The sequence below is a fragment of the Phoxinus phoxinus genome, assembly GCF_949152265.1.
Source record: "Phoxinus phoxinus genome assembly, chromosome: 20".
NCBI lineage: Eukaryota > Metazoa > Chordata > Actinopteri > Cypriniformes > Leuciscidae > Phoxinus > Phoxinus phoxinus.
Genome location: NC_136895.1, coordinates 7,420,623 through 7,441,908, shown reverse-complemented (window position 1 = coordinate 7,441,908; position 21,286 = coordinate 7,420,623). Strand labels below are relative to the sequence as shown.

The 21,286-nt window shown below is 37.4% G+C and overlaps 1 protein-coding gene across 2 annotated transcripts; it reads left to right on the top strand.

Moving 5' to 3' along the window:
* Positions 1 to 32: 32 nt before the first annotated feature.
* On the top strand, positions 33 to 21,148 carry LOC306987652 (EGF-containing fibulin-like extracellular matrix protein 1). 2 transcript variants are annotated; one of them, XM_079592111.1, is made up of 10 exons: positions 33 to 61; positions 6,271 to 6,450; positions 7,393 to 7,485; positions 10,180 to 10,225; positions 10,329 to 10,604; positions 14,903 to 15,022; positions 16,103 to 16,222; positions 16,303 to 16,426; positions 16,505 to 16,697; positions 18,067 to 21,148. In XM_079592111.1, the coding sequence occupies exons 3-10, from the start codon at positions 7,399 to 7,401 to the stop codon at positions 18,226 to 18,228; spliced, it is 1,128 nt and encodes a 375-aa protein (XP_079448237.1). In that variant the 5' UTR covers positions 33 to 61; positions 6,271 to 6,450; positions 7,393 to 7,398; the 3' UTR covers positions 18,229 to 21,148. The 2 variants fall into 2 exon arrangements, with proteins under 2 accessions (XP_079448237.1, XP_079448236.1); XM_079592110.1 differs by lacking the exons at positions 33 to 61; positions 6,271 to 6,450 and adding an exon at positions 6,462 to 6,536.
* The last annotated feature ends 138 nt before the right edge of the window (positions 21,149 to 21,286 follow it).

The window sequence follows — 21,286 nt, the reverse complement described above, 5'->3', positions numbered from 1 at the left end:
TCTGCTAGTCATGTAGCCTACAGCAGCTCTTTCAGTCGACAGCTCAGACAGACATCGACATGTAAGTGACAACGATTAAGTTAACGTTTTAAAACATAAACATTTTATGGAAATAAATAAATGAATAAATACCCAAACCAATAAAATAAAATCTTAGAAATGGGAGAAAAAAATATTATGAGGAAAAAACCCCAAATCATTTTATGAAAGGACATCAATCTTGATTTATAGAGATATTTAAAGGGATAGTTCACCCAAAAATGAAAATTGTGTCATTAATTACTCATGTCGTTCCAAACCCATCAGAGTTTCGTTCATCTTCGCAACACAAATTAAGATATTTTTGATGAAATCTAAGAATTTCCTGTCCCTCCATTGACAGTCTACGCAACTACCACTTTGACGCTTTAATAAGTTCATAAAGAGATCGTGAAACTAATCCATATGAAGCGAGCGATCTTTAATACCATCATACTTCAGAATCCTAAAGGATATGAAAAGCAGATTTTATTTCTAAAACCTTGGTAGTATGAAAAATATAATTAATATTTTATTTCATTGTAATGTTTAATTAGTTATTTAGATTGTATTAAAATAAATATAAATACAGCTTTCTTAGAAACAGCTATTTAGATTAAAGTAGATTAGATTAAATTCATAGATTAAATTATATATTTAATTTAATATATATTTATTAACCTTTAAGATAATATAATTCTTGATTATTGGTAATACTTTTCTCTTCCCTTCATAGACATACTATTTTTATTTTGTATTATTTTTAGATTTTAATTATAAATCAATAAAACAGCTTTCTTAGAAAAAAAAAACTAAGAACAAATGAAATCAACAGTTATAGATGAAATCATATTAATTTAATACAGCCCCAAATCAGAAAATATTGGGACACTTTTGGGGAATAAAAACAGAATGCAATGATGTGGAAGTTTCAAATTTCAATATTTTATTCAGAATACAGCATAGATGACATATCAAATGTTTAAACTGAGAAAATGTATAATTTTAAGGGAAAAATAAGTTGATTTTAAGTTTCATGGCATCAACACATCTCAAAAAAGTTGGGACAAGGCCATGTTTACCACTGTGTGGCATCCCCTCTTCTTTTTATAACAGTCTGCAAGCGTCTAGGGGACTGAGGAGGCAAGTTGCTCAAGTCTAATACAGGCTTCTACTTGCTCAACTGTCTTAGGTCTTCTTTGCCGGATCTTCCTCTTTATGATGCACCAAATGTTTATGGGTGAAAGATCTGGACTGCAGGCTGGCCCCCGGATCCTCCTTCTACTACGCAGCCATGATATTGTAGTTGATGCAGTATGTGGTCTGGCATTGTCATGTTGGAAAATGCAAGGTCTTCCCTGAAAGAGACGACGTCTGGATGCGAGCATATGTTGTTGTAGAACTTGGATATACCCTTCTAGCATTGATGGTGCCTTTCCAGATGTGTAAGCGGCCCATGCCACACGCACTCATGCAACCCCATACCATCAGAGATGCCGGCTTCTGAACTGAGCGCTGATAACAACTTGGGTGGTCCTTGTCCTCTGTAGTCCGGATGACATGGCGTCCCAGTTTTCCAAAAAGAACTTCAAATTTTGATTCGTCTGACCACAGAACAGTTTTCCACTTTGCCACAGTCCATTTTAAATGAGCCTTGGCCCAGAGAAAATGCCTGCGCTTCTGGATCCCGTTTAGATATGTCTTCTTTTTTGACCCATAGAGTTTTACCCGGAAACGGCGAACGACACGGTGGATTGTGTTCACCGACAATGTTTTCTGGAAGTATTCCTGAGCCCATGTTGTGATTTCCATTACAGTAGCATGTGATGCATGCCACCTCGACCCTTACGCACAGAGATTGTTCCAGATTCTCTGAATCTTTGGAGGATATTATGCGCATGAAGATGATGATAACTTCAAACTCTTTGCAATTGTTCTCTGAGAAACTCCTTTCTGATATTGCTCCACTATTTTTCGCCGCAGCATTGAGGGAATTGGTGATCCTCTGCCCATCTAACTGTATCAAGGAGCAACACTGTTCATGCAAAGCTGGGTAGGTCTCTATTCACTTCTATGATCGTTATTACAAAGCAAACGGACTACGCGAGTATAAAGTTTATTTATTAGCAGCGTGTGCTAGCGTATCAACAATTAGGGCAGAGAACCGAAATCATGACCTAAAACTGTCTAACTATAACTTCACAGTAAGGTTAAAAGCAACATTTATCTTAGAGCAAAAGTGTGTTGTTGATCTTGAGGGGTTTCGCTGACTGTGAGGACGTCCACACAGTTTAATCCAAAGACGACACTTGTCAGGATTTGACTTCGGTTTTGGGAAGGGAAAAAAACGGACACCCCCTCCAACCTCTCTGGGAAACGCGTATCTGTGTTACACATCCCCCAGGCACAACGTTTAACAATATTTCTGATAAAACCACGACGGTAATAGCCTGCAGAGACCAAAAATATGAGACGCCTGTGTTAGTCAATGGAGCGCTGTGAAAAAGTGTCGGACCCTCTGTGGGAGCTCCTTCTTGGCTGCGCTGTGATTGGCTACATTCTAGGGCGTGGCTTAGCCAAAGGCGAATTGACCTAATAAGTTGCAAATTGGTCCTCCAGCTCTTCCTTATATGTACATTTAACTTTTCCGGCCTCTTATTGCGACCTGTCCCGACTTTTTTGGAATGTGTAGCTCTCATGAAATCCAAAATGAGCCAATATTTGGCATGACATTTCAAAATGTCTCACTTCAACATTTGATATGTTATCTATATTCTATTGTGAATAAAATATAAGTTTATGAGATTTGTAAATTATTCCATACCTTTTTTACTCACAATTTGTACAGTGTCCCAACTTTTTCTGATTTGGGTTGTATATTTTGATGATACATATAAATGATCATAGTATAATATAATAGTATAATATAAACAATCATAATATAATGCTTGATTATTGGTATAGACTTTCCTGTTCATAAACAGACTAATTATACATTTTATCATGGGTTATTATAAATTAAAATAATTATACACTGTAAAAAAAAATTGCTGTGAATTTTATTCCAACATTGTTTCAACTTTAAAAAGTATGTGTTCATGCTTGACTTAAAATATTAAGTTTAGTTAACTTTAGTTTAGTTAAGTTGGATATTTAAGTTATCTCAACCAAATTTAAGTTGTTATAACTAATCACAGCCACATTTTTTACAGTGTAGACGGTCTTAGAGAAAATGGAATTGAGTTAATAAATCGAAAGTTATTTTTATTTTAATTACCAACTGATATATTTCATTCACTTTAATAATGAAGAAAAATGATCATAGCATTTAAGATCATATCATAATTCTTCATTAGCGAGACTTTCCTCTCCCTTCACTGACCTAAATGGGTCAGTGACGTTTTAGAATTTCAAAACAGTAAAAAAATAAAAATGAAAGGACAAATTAAATATAGCATTTTTTGTGTAAATCTATGTGTATATTTTTTGTTTTTATTAGTGCCCTTTATAAAAAATAACAATATATGACATTTTAATGTGTTTCTTTGTATACAGTCCTTGAAAATGTCATAAGGTAAAACGAAGTGATTTTTAGAAATAAATTAAATTTGATATTCATGACACAGTTAAATACAACCATGAATGTAATAGTTGATCTGTAAGTATTCTATAACAAGTTGCAAAATGTGAACACCTACACCACAAATACTAAATATTTTGTTTTTTAACAACTTCAGCATGTCATCTATGGACATTTGTTCTATTTTTTTAAAAGAAATTAGTCAAAAATGCCTTGATGTTAGATATATATGTATATCATACTATCTCTTCTCCATTACTTTCATGAACCATGTAAACAAACAAAGTATTTATTTTTATTTATTTTAAAATGCAATGTTTTACCATATGACATATTTTGTTTTACCGTATGACATAGTACAATTTCAATGTTTCATTGCATTTTTAATGTAATAAATACATGTAGGCCAATTCAAAATGATTTCAAAGAAACACAAGGCATCTCAAGTGAACCTTTTATTAACAGCAGAATATATTTACCAACACATGAATATTTATTTTAGTCAACTCAACTCTCTTTCAGTACAAGGAACACATAGGACGTGCTATATGTAATACATGACAATATCATTCAGATTTACAACAGTGAGATAACTTGTGAAAAAATCAGTTTTTAACATTTAGTTTAAAAAGAACAGTAAGGGTTCATGGGAGTTTGCCCAGCCAATCCACATGTGCTTTGTGGATTTGGAGAAGGCATTCGACTGTGTCCCTCGAGGCGGCCTGTGGAGGAGCTCCTGGAGTATGGGGTCCGGGGTCCTTTGCTAAGGGCTGTCCGGTCCCTGTACGACCGAAGCAGGAGCTTGGTTCGCATTGCCGGCAGTAAGTCAGACTTCTTCCCGGTGCATGTTGGACTCCGGCAGGGCTGCCCTTTGTCGCCGGTTCTGTTCATAATATTTATGGACAGAGTATCTAGGCGCAGCCAGGGGCCGGAGGGTGTCGGGTTCGGGGACCACACGATGTCGTCTCAGCTCTTTGCGGATGATGTTGTCGTGTTGGCCCCTTCAGACCAGGACCTTCAGCATGCACTGGGACGGTTTGCAGCCGAGTGTGAAGCGACTGGGATGAGAATCAGCACCTCCAAATCCGAGGCCATGGTCCTCAGTCGGAAAAAGGTGGCTTGCCTACTTCAGGTTGGTGGAGAGTTCCTGCCTCAAGTGGAGGAGTTCAAGTATCTTGGGTTCTTGTTCACGAGTGAGGGAAGGATGGAACGGGAGATTGACAGACGGATCGGGGCAGCTTCTGCAGTAATGCGGTCGGTGTACCGGTCTGTCGTCTCGATTAACCGGTCAATCTACGTTCCTACTCTCACCTATGGTCATGAGCTGTGGGTCATGACCGAAAGGACAAGATCCCGGACACAGGCGGCCGAAAGGAGCTTTCTCCGCAGGGTGGCTGGGCGATCCCTTAGAGATAGGGTGAGGAGCTCGGTCACTCAGGAGGAGCTCAGAGTAGAGCCGCTGCTCCTCCACATCGAGAGGGGTCAGCTGAGGTGGCTCGAGGATCTGTTCCCACCGGGAGGAGACCCCGGGGAAGACCTAGGACACGCTGGAGAGACTATGTCATCATATACTCTCACAGTTATACCTTTCCCTCCTCTTGGCTAGGTTCTCCTCTCTAGATGCAGGATCTGCCCTTAGCTTTGCACGGAAATGTGCACCCCTCTCCTTACTAGAAAGAGACATCTGTAATAATGTGAAAAAATGCTTAAAATAGGCAGAAATATATTATATATGTTAATATTAATTCATATTAGTTGTACAAACTATATATGTGATATAACAATTAAGAAATAACTAAATAATTCAGTTAAAAGCTCTGTGTCATATGGTATAACAACATGTCATACGGTAAAATCGTTTGTTTGTATGACATTTTTTGTTTGCCCTTATGACAGTTTCATGCTTTGTCATTTATAACAGGCAGTTGCTTGGCCACCTCCTTCCACCTTTACCATTAACCTTGACTTTTAAACTTTATATTTCACCTGTAAATCAATATTTTTTCACATTTTAAATGTATTAAACCCTTTTTTGACGTTTGACCATATGACACCCAAATCTGTGACGCATGGTAACACTTGGAAAAGATGAAATTACCTCAAATGTAGGAGCAAAATCTTAAACTTACCTTCAACTTGGCTGGTCTTCAGGGGGTCCTCTGAGTGATGTCATCCAATGTCACATGACTTAAGTCATTAATATTCAGTTCCAAAATGGCTTCTAAACTTTGTTTTACCGTATGACATAGAGAAAATGTGTCTTTGCGGAACAATTTGTTTTAGATACTAATGACATTTCTTAAAGGTCTATCTTACTGATACTTTAATATGCTTTTCTTAAGACTTGAAAAAATATGCCAAATGAAAAATTTTATAATTTTGAAACATTTTTAATAATTTTAAATGCAATTGTCTTAAATAACTTTAAGTGAATTCCGTTTGACCGTATGACATTTGACCACATTAATAGTCTAAAAGTTACCTATTTTTTAAATTTTCACACAATTATGAACAGTGAGGAGGACAAATGATGTGAGATTAAAACATATATATAATTTTAAACCTATTTTATATAAATATATAATATTTATTGCTCCTGGAAGTGCAAATCAGTGCGGCACGTCACTGACCCAAGTAAATGTAAATGTATTACTGTGTTTCTGAGCGTTTAGCAGTAGGTGGAGCCACATTCACTGCCATTATATTCCAACAAGAATGTAGCAGTGAGAAAAAACATAATTTGAAAAGGCTTGTGAGAAAAACCTGCCTCTTATAAGAACATGATCGCAGGCACCTCGTGTGTGAGAGACTCCAGCGCTCCTCAACTTACAGTGGGATAAATCACACACACGGTAAGCATCTCTTCTCACTTCACACACACACACACACACACACACTCAGGACTGCTGGGAAGATGGGGACAATCCTATTGTCTAAGGTATATTGTTTTTGCATTGCATTATAAACTCTATGACTTGATTTTTACATCATTTTGATTGATAACCATAGTAACAATTTGCTAAATAACTATGAGTTTTAATGTTTCACTTTGAACAACTGCGCTTTGTTTGATAAGGTGCACATAAAGAATAGAGGTATCTTGTTATATTACACAAATACTTAGTACTTTTGAATGGGAATGAACTTCTACGAGTCTTCACGGAAACAAAAGAAAGCATGATTACACGAATAGGAGGTTTTCTTGAAGAGAAAACAACAATTTCAACTGGAGGTTGCTAGAGGGCTTTGTCAGATAAATATGGTGTCTAAGTACTAGTTGGTACATGCCTTCGGTTGCACTACTTTTGAAAGCGCTGTAATTGTACTGTAGATTTACTGTTACTTGTGTTTTATTTGAACTGTTTCTTCTCTGACACCGTCTGGGAGGTTCAGAACGAGCTTCGCATCCTCAGGGAAACCCATTAAATTCAACATTACAAGAGTGAATTTGTCAAGAACATTTCCCACTGTGTTGAAATGAGATCTGATGCCTCAGATATGCCGGATATGGTCGTTTGCACAAAGACAATGTGTTACTTTTAAAAATGTGCCATGGCATAATTACTTTTATGAAGTGGGTGAACGGGCACACTGTTGTTCTGTGGAGGACGCTGCCAAGTTTCTGCAGGACCGAGCCAGCGTCAACAGCAGTTGTATTCAAACGAAACAATGTGACCTTTGCAGCACGGATGAAATGTAATTGGGGTTTCGGTGGAAACGGTGCAGATGCGTCTGAAGGCGCATGATGCTGATTTATGAAAATGTGATCATGTTTTCTTCCCTGTGTGTTGCAGGTCACAATGCTCGGGATCTGCTTGTGTTTGAGTGTTGCCGTCCGCCTTGCGGTGTCTCAGGAAGCCGAAGCTCAGGAGCCTGTCACATACATGGCAAGTAGTCCAAGACACATAAAAGCTGCTTATGGGTATTGCTTATTGTTTTGTGTTTTGCTTTGTTTTTATGTGTCAAGGTGTGTTTTATGTATCCGTTATTATTCTTCCTTCTTATGGCTGCCATTGAACGGCTTGCGGGAAAGTTATGAAATTTGGCACACTTATAGAGGACAGTCTGAACTGTCACTGTACCAAATTTGGAGTCTCTAACTCAATCCCTCTAGCGCCACCAACTGTCCAAATATGTTTATGCTAATAACCTTTGAACAATACGGGAAAGAGACAAAAAAAAAATCCCTCTGATTCCTTGCCACAAAATGATTTGATTATGAATTCAAAATGAATTTTGAATTTTGAACTTGTCCTACACTATATAAAATTATCGTGATTTTAACGGTAAAATGCGACCGTAAAAACCTGTTAATTGGTTAACAGTAAGTTTGCTTACAAAATACGGTGAATAAATGTAATAGATCTTACCTTACATTTAATGTAATTTTACAGAAAAGTAAATACTGTGCAAATAACAAAGTACAAATCATTGAACCATTGAACAATAAATTGGCATTTCCATAATTCCCTGCATGACACTTCACATTTGATGTATTTTCGTTGAAATAACTGTTTCTTCTTAGTTGTTTCGTATCAGTTATGTACATTAGGGTTTTATGTTACATCTAATGTTGTCAAATGAATGTGTATTGCATTACTTGAGTGTCATGTGTGTCACTAAATTTAGTATTTCGAATTCGACAAAAAGCACGTCAAAGTGAACGTGAGGCCTCATCTCTGCAACACTTTATTGAGATGAGTCTTGGTACATGTATTCACAAGCATGACCAGAGGCTACATGCAGCGTTTTGGCACAGCACTAGGTCAGGAGATATGAAAAATGCCTATTTGTGTTTATAACTTCTGAACGGTTTGCTCAAAAACGTATCTCTTTGGATTCAGTGCAGCATACCGAGTCGAATGATACCCAATTGATCCCATATTGACCATTTTGGGTGGTGGCCATTTTTAATATGTATTTTATGAACACATTAGCGTATCATTACGAAACTCGGTGTGGGTCATCGGCACCATGCCCTGAAGGTACATTTTGGAACATCGCCACCTTCTGGTCAAAATTTATAGTTTATAGTTTTTGATTCATTTTAGCTTATTTTAATGAAACTGGACTTGATAGATTCTTTGAGTCATACCAAGAACAATGATAACAATTATGCCATATTCGGTCGAACTTGTTGTCCGCCATTTTGAATTGGCTCAGAGCATCTTACATGACAGTGTACATGGATTTGTAATCGGACTAGAAGCACGGTTGGAATAAAAAAGTCACATGTAACCACGTCAGTTGGAATGAATGGGCCAAATCCGAAAATGGCCAAATCAAAATTTCATTCAGACTGTAAGGGGTGGTTCAAAACTTCTCTAATCCATTCGATAGTACATGTAAACCCTAAATGCGCACATCAACCCGATCACTTTATTTAGTGTTGATGTAAACACATGTTCAGATTCATCAATTGGAGTGATTTTTATTTCAATTGAAACAAAAATTGTCCAATGAAACGCAGCTATTGTAACCTCAGCACCACCTACTGGTCAAAAAGTGATAAGCTATTAAATCAAATGATTGCATTTAGCAAATAATCTATAAATGTCTTTAATTACTCGTTGTTGCAGTTTGATCTGATGCTTCCAGCCATGCGTGGATAATTCATCATGACTTTTTTTGTGCTGGGCCACTTAGTTGCTGCTTCCAGCTATATTTTTGTTTTGTTTCGTGTTTTATGTGTATTTATTTATTTAAAAAAAATGTAGATCAGTGCTGGGTTGTGGCATGAAGGGCATCTGGCATAAAACATGTGCCAAATCAGCTGTGCGGATTATTGTGCTGACAAAAAAGGGAGCAAGAGAGATAGATAGATAGATAGATAGATAGATAGATAGATAGATAGATAGATAGATAGATAGATAGATAGATAGTAGGGGTGTAACGATACCTTCATTTCACGATTCGATATATATCACGATACTGAACTCACGATACGATATTATTGCGATACTCCCAAGACATATGATAAAAGGTAACAAAAAATGTAATGTTGATTAAAATGCTAACTTTGATATTACATTGTGGGTTTAAATGAACAGGTTTGGACTTGGTACTTGTAATTCAAGGATAATGGTGACACCAGAATAAAAATATTCATGATTCTGAAGCTGACCATTGCATTATTATACATTATAATCAACATTATATAGTAGTTTAATGTAGTACTGACACTAAAACTCTGAAAACATGATTTTTTTTCTTATACAGTAATTTCTATTTTGGGTGAACTATCCACGATACATATTGTCACTATCCACGATACGTATTGTTGCATTTTTGTATTGCGATATATTGTGGCACGATATATTGTTACACCCCTAATAGATAGATAGATAGATAGACTGATAAAATTATATATTCTTTACATACATTTCATATCAGTAATCTGCATATGTAAATGTTGTTTTGTGTTTGGTTTATGCATGTTTTTATTCATTCTCAAAAATCAGATGAATTTTTAATCAGCCATCAGTTTTTGGTATTAGTATTATTTTGCTGCATTTTTATCATTTATTATGAACCCATATTTATTGTCTCTTGCCTCTAACACATTTGTTTTTATTTTGCAGTGTACCGAAGGTTATGAATTTGACTTTGAGAAACAAATCTGTAAAGGTAACACAACTCTTTCCCCCCCGATGAGTTGTCTTAACAGTAAAAGCATTAATGTCAAACCATAATATCTAATCATGTTAATAATGTGTCTTTCTACACATAGATATAGATGAATGCAAGACAGTGCAGGACGCCTGCAAAGGGGGGATGAAATGCGTCAACCATTTTGGTGGATACCTCTGCTTACCCCACAACGCTCAGATAATTGTCAGTAACGGCGAGGATGAGCCCACTACTGCCCCACCAGTGGAAAGAGGAGATGTTCAGCCCGGGTTAGAGCCCAGTTACAGGGGCGATTACTCCAGAGTCATTCAAAGCGCAACACATACACTCCAGTGTGGTGTCGGTTTCATGCAAGACTCTCAGAACTACTGCAGAGGTGAGCAATAGCTGAGATTCTCTCCAGAATCTTCTACTTGGTTATTTGTTGTGATTGTGGAGTTTAAAGATCTCTGTGAATGGTGTGTGTAAAATAGTTTGGTGTTAAATTGCAAAATGTTGTCCTGGTGTTCGTGCACCCAATGATTTTAGGTCTTGACATTGCACTATAGTGGGCAAAACACGGGCATCAATGGTTTAATCAAGAACCTTTAACTTTCATGGAACCTTCCCATTCCACAAAAGGTTCTTTATGTGGAAAAAAGGTTCTTTTGATTATTAGAATGTTCTCCACGCTAAGGCAGAAATGGTTCTTCTATGGAATTGCTGTGAAAACCTCTTTTGGAACCTTTATTTTTAAGTGTGTACGCATTTGAAAAAAAGTAGGATTCCTTAAAGGACCAAGCCACCGTTTTTTAAAATAGGGGTTATTCACCGTCTCCCCTACATTTAGATAGGTGGGCAAATGCATTTTTGTCTCAGTGCGTGCATTGTCTTAGTCTGACAGCGCCACTGCTAGCTTAGCTTAGCATAATGAATGGAATCCTTTGTTGCCGGATAGCATGTCGCGAGTAAAAGTGATTTAAAAAACAACAACTAATTACTTCTTGTGGCCTGCGTATTCACAACGAGTACAAATAGCAATGCAGATTAAGACTAGGCGATTTCCTAGGCAGATATTGACTGACTTGGAACTATATTTGGGTGAAGCTAGTGTAACGGAGGCCAGCTAGTAGTTGCTGTGCGAGTAAAAACCTCACTCCTCTGATCTCAATAGGCGCTCTAGCGCCACAGATGCTAGAGGCTGCAGTCTTTAGCCTCCTTGTTAGAGTGCCTGTGGGTTACACTAGCGGCGCTGCCAGACAGACAGCGCTGTTTTTGTATGTTTTCTTCCTGGGGACGGGTCATGTGATGGGTGGCTGACGAATCAGGGAAGGATACGCCATGACTGATGACACCCAATCATAGAGCCGAGCGTGAGCCTCTGCCTCATCGTTTCTAAAGTCCTCCATTTTGACCGTCTTCACTAAAACACCCTCCAGAGATTCAAAACGCAAAACTGGGTCGGCTGCGTTTCTAAACTTCTCCGTCTTAGGTCTTCGTTTTTGCCGTTGTTTGTTTTAGTCTGGCCGGGAGGTGCAAACGTAGCAAAAGGTCTCCGTTTCTAAACGAAAACGCAGTAGTGTGGATGGGCAATCTAAGACAATGCATGCACTAAGACAAAAATGCCTTTGCCCACCTATCTAAATGTAGGGGAGACGGTGAATAACCCCTATTTAAAAAAACAGTGGCTTGTTCCTTTAAATTATATAAAATTCCTCAAAAAATATTTCTGCCATACGGAGTAAAAATGTATTACAGTGGCACCCTGTGTCTAATTCTCACAAAATTTGGTACATAGCTTCTTGTGGACACCCTGCACATGTACACCAAATTTCACAATGAACGGATTCGAATTTTACTTTCAATTAAAAGTTCATGTCAAATGGCTGCTTAAATTTGATTGGCTGCTGTTTATTCCTGTTGATTTTTTGGAAACCATGTACTTCCATTACTATATAGAACGGCAGAGGAGTTGTGAATGGCAGGGAAGTGACACAGCTGGCAGCATACGTCACATGAAAGTGGCAACATGGTTCAGATGGAAAAATTGGGCTGGTTATGAAAATTGCATCACACAACGTCCGCAAGAAGGAGTTGAAAGTGCATAAATTAGATGTACTTTGCGTTTTACTCATGCAAAATATTTTTTGTCTATTTGATGATACACTCCAGTTTTTGTGGCATAGGATGTGTTTGAAAATATAGGTTTTACAGTTTTTAAAATTGAAAGTATTCTGTCCCACACAGTTCCAAAGTTATTAGCGAAATTTAAACTAGTTTATTAGCCTATAACTAATAAGTTTGCAGCACTTGAAATATTAGGGATATAAATGTCGTCAAATATTAATTTAGTCATGGCTAATTAAATGACGAAATATGATCTTCATGGGCAGAATATGTAGTTACCACACCTACCAGCAGGGCTAACCAGACCATGCTAACAAGCCAAACACTGACCCCTTGGGAAGTCATTGTGTCACTCTTTTGGGATGTTGTTGTATCAGTTCAGAGGATGCAGTGCCAGAAATATGCTTCCTCTGGGTCTGTCTTCTTCTATCTGGTGGATAAAACAATTTTTGTGTGTGTGCTAATGATGTTTTTCTTTCCCAACTTGATAGATGGCTCAGTCGTGTTACAGCATGCAGAATCCCTGTGCTAGAAGCAAACAATTTAGGTTGCATAAACCATTCAAGATGAGACTGAAAGACATGAATTGCAAAGACATGCCAACTAACATTTCATCCCAAAAGAGTAATACATTTGTTTCCCAATCTTAAATCATTTTATTAGATACTATGAGCAGTCATTTGCACGGATTCCATTCGCTGTATTTCTTGATAGCTAATCCCACTCGTGCTGAAGAGTTCAGGAGAAATCAGCAGCATCTGCTCAGAGCTGGTTTATACTGGTTAGCATTGGTTTGGTTTTTGGTCATGCTGCTGGATCATACTGTTTAAGAGCAAAACATAGCTGGTGCAGCTTTTATACCAGTTTCAAGTTTCTATTTAAATGTCATGTGGTGACATCAAAAAGTAATAATATATTTTCCTTATACCTTGAATTCATTTGAGCGTACAAAAAACGTTTTTTTTTTTTTTTTAAGTAAAAAAAAAAAAAGTACATTTTACATACATACATTTTAATTATATTTTTGGTGACTAAATCCACATGATTTAGTACATAGTACATTTTACAACCTGCATTATGTGGGGGACACATATATATAGTTACACTAACCTTACAAACTAATCCAGTGAGACGTTTTTTTTTTATCAGAAGTGATCACTGCATCAACCTGGTACCTTTAAACACGACTTTGTCTCCAAGACGAGTGCACCAACCATTGTATTACACTCTTAGAAGAAAAGATTCTATATAGAACCTTAAAAGGTTCTATAGGCGCTACGTATTTGGAACCCCTAAAAGGTTCTACACTCTTAGAAAAAAAAGGGTTCATTGGGGTTCTATATAGAACCATAGGGTTCTTTACTTAACTCCAAAGAACCTTTTATGCTAAAAAGGTTCTATAATGACAATAAAGAACCCTTTTGGCACAAAGGTTCTTTAGGCTATTATTTGACAAAACAAAATTAATGAATGAACCCCTTTTGATTGAACCCTTAAAAAGGGTTCTGTATAGAACCTTTTAGGGGTTCCAAATACGAAGTGCCTATAGAACCTTTTAAGGTTCAATATAGAACCTTTTCTTCTAAGAGTGTAGAACTGGTTCTTTCTGTAATCAAACAGCTAACAGGTTATGTGGTGTTGTTTGAGGAAGTATGGGTCAGGACATGCATCTCGCAGCCCATTAAAATGAGTCAACAATTAGCTCGGGCCTCTTCCCGCAAAGAGAGTCGGCCTTCCTTCGATGTTTACATATTTTCGGCCAGTCTCTTTCAGAAGTGCCTTGGCAGCGATTCCTTTGGAATCTGACACCAGTTTGTTGGAATTAAATCACATCATGTGGGTGATCACAGACTCCAGGTGTGCCTCTCTCAGAAAGGTGGGCGAGAAAACGGCAAGCTTTTTGTCTGAACTCTCGCCTGCGAGGTCTTGCACCTCATTTTTTCCAGCGTGCATCGGCCAGTTTGGCCATCAGCAGTGCTGAACCCCCTGAAAGGGCCCAAACGCTGGTCAGCAAAAGCTTTGGAAACAGTCGACGAGAGGCCCCCCGGGAGGCTTCGGATCTGTGCGTTGACATTATTCTCACATTAATGCTTCAAATAGATCACTAGGAGGAATCTGCCTGAATGTCCTTTCGTTTGGATGAGGAGATTTTGCACTCACATGTGTTGCACATCCAATAGCCTGTCTATGAATCACAGAAAACTGGGCTATTCTTGGGCCTTTGTATATAGTTACTTGACCAAACCTGGCAGATAAGCGCAGACCACCCATGATGGCCCCCACACTGTGAAAGGACACTTTCTGCACTCCAGAAGTAAGCTGGAAATCTCGCCAGACATACCAAAGAATGATTAGGAGTGCAGAAAAGATGTGTGTTTTGGATTACGCTACCTGTTGTTTTAAATAAGTGGTGTTATTAGTGTTATATTTGAGGAACTGAATTAAATGGGCAGTGAAGTGCATTAACAGGCCAGCAGCTATTTTGTTTATTACTCATGCACTTGCATTTTTGATTTTATCATTTGTCATTAATGTTCAATTGCGTTCCACCTTTTTTTCTTTTTACAGATGTGAATGAATGTCTCACTTCAAACCCCTGCCAACATCAGTGCTACAATCTGATTGGCTCTTACCTCTGCCAATGTGAAGTCGGATACGAACTGGCTTCAGACTCCGTCTCCTGCCAAGGTTATTTTTTAAAGTATTTTTTACACTTTTTAAACCTATGAAACAACGAAATTAAGCCTTATAATTTTTGTTTTAATTGCATGCTAGTTTGTTAGAATATTCCTGGATATTTTTTAACATAGTAACAAAGACAACAATTGCGACTCTTCCCTAAGTGTGTGTAAACAAAAGAGTGAAGTATTCACAATAATATGCTTACAGATGTCCGACTGACTTAGTTGAGGTGAATCTCAGTTTCTTAGCATGAGGGAGTTGCTAACATCGACACTATCCTGTTGTAGCCAATCAGATCAACACATTCACAATAAACAGTATTTCAATGCCAATAACATTGCACAATGCATTTTCCCCCATGTACCGGCATATTATATCATATCTTAATGATTTTAATGACCATTGGACAATTTGAGTACTGTGATTATACGTTTATAATTCATAAAGAAATATAGGTATTACGATATCAAACACAGAGAACACAAAATTCAGTGTAGGTTTGCTGATTACTTCTACTAACTTGCAAATTGCCAGCTTGCAAATGGAAGGATACATTAGCTTAAGAGGGTAACCTGTTAGCATGTTATCCTTAAGATATTGAATATTTGTGGGTATATAATGTCATGTGTGAAATAGCCATTTAAATGAGATTAAGTTATGACAGGCTATTTTAAATTGTCGTATATATTGTTGATATAACAACCTACTTGGCTTATATATAAATACATTGATGGAAAAATATGAAACCATGCGCACTGCAGTTTTGTGTGGATTCTGATTGGTTGTCAATGATTTTATTACTCATCAGCTGAAAAAAAAATCCTTCTTAAATTATTTCACTTTATAGTTATTATCATTATAGTTATCATTACTGGTGAGAATGAGCCTTAAAGTTAAAAATGATAAAACTATCCATATATTATTTCAAATCAAGACAAAATGTATGTAGACACTTTCTGGTTGTCATATGTTAGTGTAGTGTAGTAAAAAAAAAAAAAATGTTTATCGAAATGTGGTCCAGAGACATTCATTTGAACACATCCAGGAATGTTACGCTGTAATTAGCAATATATTTGTGTTTTCCAGACATCGATGAGTGTGATTTCTCAAACTACATGTGCCAGTTCCAATGTGTGAATCAGCCTGGAGGATACAGTTGTGTGTGTCCTGATGGATACCAGCTCCAAGGGACACGGATGTGCCAAGGTATACTCCAGTTTGATTAGTTCAGGGCTCCTGAAGTGGCTTCTGAAGTTGCTCATTGACCTTTTCCACCCTGTTAATAGATATAAATGAGTGTGAAGCAGCACACAACTGCAGAGAAGAGGAAATGTGTTGGAATTACTACGGAGGATTCCGTTGCTATCCCAGAAACCCCTGCCGTGAGCCATACGTGAAAACAGGCGAAGGGTGTGTCAAAAGTCCTAGTAAAATCATGATTTGTTGCAATAATTTTTTGTTTTTAACCATTTAACTCTCTACCAACAGTCGATGTCGGTGCCAGTCGCCAAGTGTTTGCCGGGGACTGCCGCCTGTCATCGTCTACAAGTACATGAGCATCTTTTCCGAACGCTCAGTGCCCGCGGATATCTTCCAGATTCAAGCTACCAGTGTCTACCCCAATATGGTCAACACTTTCACGATCAAATCCGGCAATGAGGGAGGAGAATTCTACCTGAGGGTAAGACGTGACAATATTTTCAGTGGAATGAACCGTTACCCCAATCCTAAATCAGTGATTACAGCATTTCATACACAAATAAAGATTACATTCATGGCATTTCTCTGCCAAAACAAGTCTTAAGTCAACCCTGTTACATTTGACTTTTTCTTAGATTGAACATACATGGTTGAAGATCAGTGCAAAAGGTCTAATAATGGCATTTTTTTCTGTAAAAGACTCACTATTATTTATCCTAACAGAGTTGAACAATCGAGATTGACAATATAACTGTAAACATAATATAAAACAAACTTGTAGAGACTGTAAGAGATACTTACCCTTTTTGACCAGAACTCATGACGTTCCTTTTCCAAAACAGGTTTAGCACCAAACAAATTTGTAGTTTTTGGTTTGAATGTTACAGGGTTGAAGACCAGTGCAAAAAGGTCTATTAATGGCCTTTTTCTGTAAAAGACTAATCATTATTATTTTACATAACAGAGTTGAACAATTGAGCTTGAAAATATTACTGTAAACAAAACAAAAACCGTATAAAGACTCTAAGAGATACTTTCCTCTGTTTGAACCCATGCCATTCATTTTCCAAAACAGGTTCAGCGCCAACCCTGCTACATTTAAAATGCTTTCAGGTTGATTGTTACAGGGTTGAAGATCAGTGCAAAAAGGTCTAATTATGGCTAACAATGCACAACATTTACAGTCAGTATTCTTGCTCTTTTTGCTGAGAATTTGTTTCTGTAAAAAAAAGAAGGAAGAAAAAAGATCACTGTTATTTTGACATAACAGAATTGAACAATTGGGGTTGACAACATAACTATAAATAATATATATATTTTTTAAACTGATGAAGACGGTTAGAGATACTTACCTCACTTTGATCCCATGACATTTCTCTTCCGAAACCAGTTTAGTGCCAACACTGTTACATTTAAAATGTTTTGGGGTTGAATGAAACAGGATTGAAGATCAGTGCAAAAAGGTCTAATAACGACCGATTCTAGCACTGCAAACCTTCAGATTATTTAGTCAGTATTCTTGTGCTTTTTGCCAATCTTTTTTTTTTTTGTAAAAAAACCCCCGATCCCTGTTATTTTCCCATAACAGGGTCGAACAATAATTGGGGTTGATGCACACTAAATTGATAGAGACTGTAAGAGATACTTACCTCACTTTGAACCCATGACCCTCCAAAACATGTTTAGCACTAACCCTGTTACATTTAAAATGTTGTGTGTTTGAAGGTTACAGGGTTGAACATCAGACCAAAACCCCAGTTATATTCAAAATAAAATGGGTAATTTTTGACTAAATAACGTTTGCTTGTGGCGTAGTCTCTCTAGTGATTGTCCTTCTCTTTGTCTTTCAGCGCTCCAGTAATGTAAGTGCCATGTTGGTAATGACCAAACCGTTGACTGGACCTAGAGAACATGTTGTGGACCTGGAGATGGTCACCCAGAGTAATGCCTTGAGCTACCGTTCCAGCTCCCTGCTGAGACTCACTATTATAGTGGGTCCATACCCTTTCTAAATCATCTAGTTTGACTGAATCAGCACCTTGGTTTTATGTTTTTATGTTTGTACTATGTTTAAAATGTTCAACACAGCATTGGTCACCTGGCCTTGATCAGTGGTTCTTAACTGGTTGGTTGCAACCCAAAAATGGATCATAGATAGAAACCGATTCTAAATCAATTCATAGATTCATTAATATTGGGATGTTTATCTTTATATGATGAATCTTTTGTATAATAGATTTCATGTCACTGTATTGAGTCACCGATTAATGTAAAACCAGCTGAGAACCACTGGTCTAGATAGTTGCATATTAACTGGGTTTCAAACAGGAATTGGTTTACTAATCAAAAAAAGTAGGCTGTCTGGTTTATTGAAGTTTTCAAGTAATTTGTACTTTGAAAAATGAAAGACAAGGTCTGAGAGGGTGACATGAAGACCGAGAAATATCTGAAAAACAACACAGCTGGATAGCAGAAAAAAACACGATTGCTCAAGTTTCATTTTGAAAAGCACTTATAGGTTATTCTTTGTCTTGATAGTAAGATGATTTTCTTTGAGATTCTGCTGTATGGATCCATGTCAGTCTTTTAAAGGAATAGTTCACCCAAAAATGAAAAGTATGTCATCATTTATGCCTGACTTTCTTTCTTCTATAGAGCATATAAGGTGAAGTTTAGCTTTATGTGCTTGTTTCCATACAATAAACGTCAATGGGGACAGAAGCTGTGGAGCCCAAAAAAATGACAAAACACACCATAAAAGCTCAGCTATATTGCAAGTCTTCTGAAAAGACCAAAATGCAGGTTATACTTCCCTCCGCCACAGCTCTCAAATCTTTCACACGTCTCCATATTCAAATCGGTGTCACAATTCGTTATGATAAATGCAGCATCCATCCGCCAACCATAACTTTTGGCTGGTTAGGGGCCATTCACACATTGCAAAAATGCAATACGTGGGCAATGGAACGGGGGAAAAAAAACAAGGTTGTTGAACTTATTTTAACTTCAGTTCTGCATTTCTAGAAAGCAGTGTCATGTGTAAAAGACACAAGACGTGAGCTCAATGGCCAAAGACATCAATGTAGGTAGCACATGTTTACATAGAAGAACAATGGCAAAGTAACATAGAGGAATACAAAAACACATTCCATGTGAACGGACCCCGTACTGACACAAAACTATCATATGGCTTCAAAACACAGGCGCCAATTTATGTTTCTAGCGGTGGGTGTCCACGCTCCGTAACCCCATGTGCAAATACATTAACAACCATATATAAACACATCTCTATTCACCTCTTGTTTCCATGAGCAAATGATAACTGGGCTAAGCAAGGTGACCCACACATACGACCCTGAACATTTTTAACATGCTCGTTGCTTAATACTCAATTATACTTGGTGTTCGTTTTTCAAGAATAGGCCTGCGGGGGTTTTTTTCGTGCGATGGTGCGCTTGATGAATTCATTACACTAAAGTTATTCGAGTCTCACGAAGAGAAACACACAGACTGCAAATACATTTAACCAACCAAACAAAACCACATATTCTGTCCATGAGTGTTGTCACGGGTCGCTCTCTTGCTGATATACCGGATGATTTTGGAGTTAATTACTTAAAATGCAATTTATTATCATGGAAAAAACAGAAAGCACAAGCTTTTATGACAGGTAATGTTAAATGTAACAGTAGAATTGTGTGTATTATGACCTGTCACCTGATCCACCAATCAGATAGCTTCCCGAATCTCAATCGATTTGGTGATTGGTTACGATGGAGGAAGAATATCTTGTGTTTTCCCGAATATCTTGTGTTTTCCCAAGCTAAAGACTTACAAATCTTCTTTTATTGTGATTTTTTTTTTGGTGTCATTTCCGTCCCCATTCGCTGTTACTGTATGGAAAAGATCAGCATGATCATTCTACTAAACTTCTCCTTTAGCGTTCCTCAGAAGAAAGTAAATCATACGAGTTTGGAACGACATGCAGATGAGAAACCAACCTTTTAATCTATCAATAAATCAAAGTTTTACATTTCTTGTTTTGTGGAACAAGTCAAATCAGAATGTAATTATATAAAAGTGCTTATAGATTCCTTACTAGATTTGACTTTAGCATGTAAAAAAAAGTGTTTTATAGGTGGAACATAAGGCAAACAGAACTGCATATAGTTAGGTGGAACAGTTAGTGTCGTAATCTAATGGCATCCTTAGCTAATGGAAATCTCTGAATGTGTCCTCCGCCTTGCAAATACTGCAGAAATGACCTCCTATCCTATGAGAATAAGGCAATAATGTTTTGGAAACAGAAGTGATGTTTTCAGGAAATTGCTGGCAAGGCTTTAGGGTCGCATAAGCAATGGAACTGTTGCCTAACATGTCTGTACGGCTGCCAGAGCAGCGTTTGATCTTCTGCAGTGTTTCGTGTCGATGGTCTGTGACAAACACGGTTACTTAAAGCGTTGCGTCACACCCAGCACCCCCAGAGACGTGGCCGCGGGTGAGGCCGGGATGGGTCGCGCACCACCACCACCACGGTGTACGAAACTATTCTGGCAAACTATCTTTATGTTGGCTCCTGACTAAGTATTGTAATATAATATGGATGCCTGAAAGTCCTTATCTGATTTCTTATGATCTAAACATGCATTATTTTGATTCACGCATGGTGAATGCTCCCTGTTTTTCTCTTATTGAGATCATTTTTGCTTTCATCTAAATTGGTGTGGACCTGTTGTGAGGACAACAAAGGTCTTTGTAATTGTTTAACAAACTAAAATGGATTGGATTTGCATTTTATGTTTCTGTATTTTCAGTATGTTCTCATGTTGCACTTTTTTTTTTTTTTACTCATTCTTTGCCTTTGTGCCATTTATTCGGCTGCAAAGTTTTTGGAAATAAAAATAAATTCAGTAAGAATTGTGTCATTATTTTATGCTTATTCGTTTGTTTGCTTCATTTAAAAACAAAAAAACAAATCTATATATCTTTTTCAAACCAAACGTACCACCAGAAAAGTTTGAAAAATCTTTTGCTCGTATTGCATAACATGCATGGGTCAGTTTGGTATAT

What these genes read in the sequence shown, in the direction of transcription:
- LOC306987652 (XM_079592110.1), top strand. Translation starts at nt 6,513, where the DNA reads ATGGGGACAATCCTATTGTCTAAG. An exon ending in TGAGAAACAAATCTGTAAAG is followed by an intron (nt 10,226 to 10,328) that starts GTAACACAACTC and finishes TTCTACACATAG; the next exon opens with ATATAGATGAATGCAAGACA. An exon ending in CTCTCAGAACTACTGCAGAG is followed by an intron (nt 10,605 to 14,902) that starts GTGAGCAATAGC and finishes TTCTTTTTACAG; the next exon opens with ATGTGAATGAATGTCTCACT.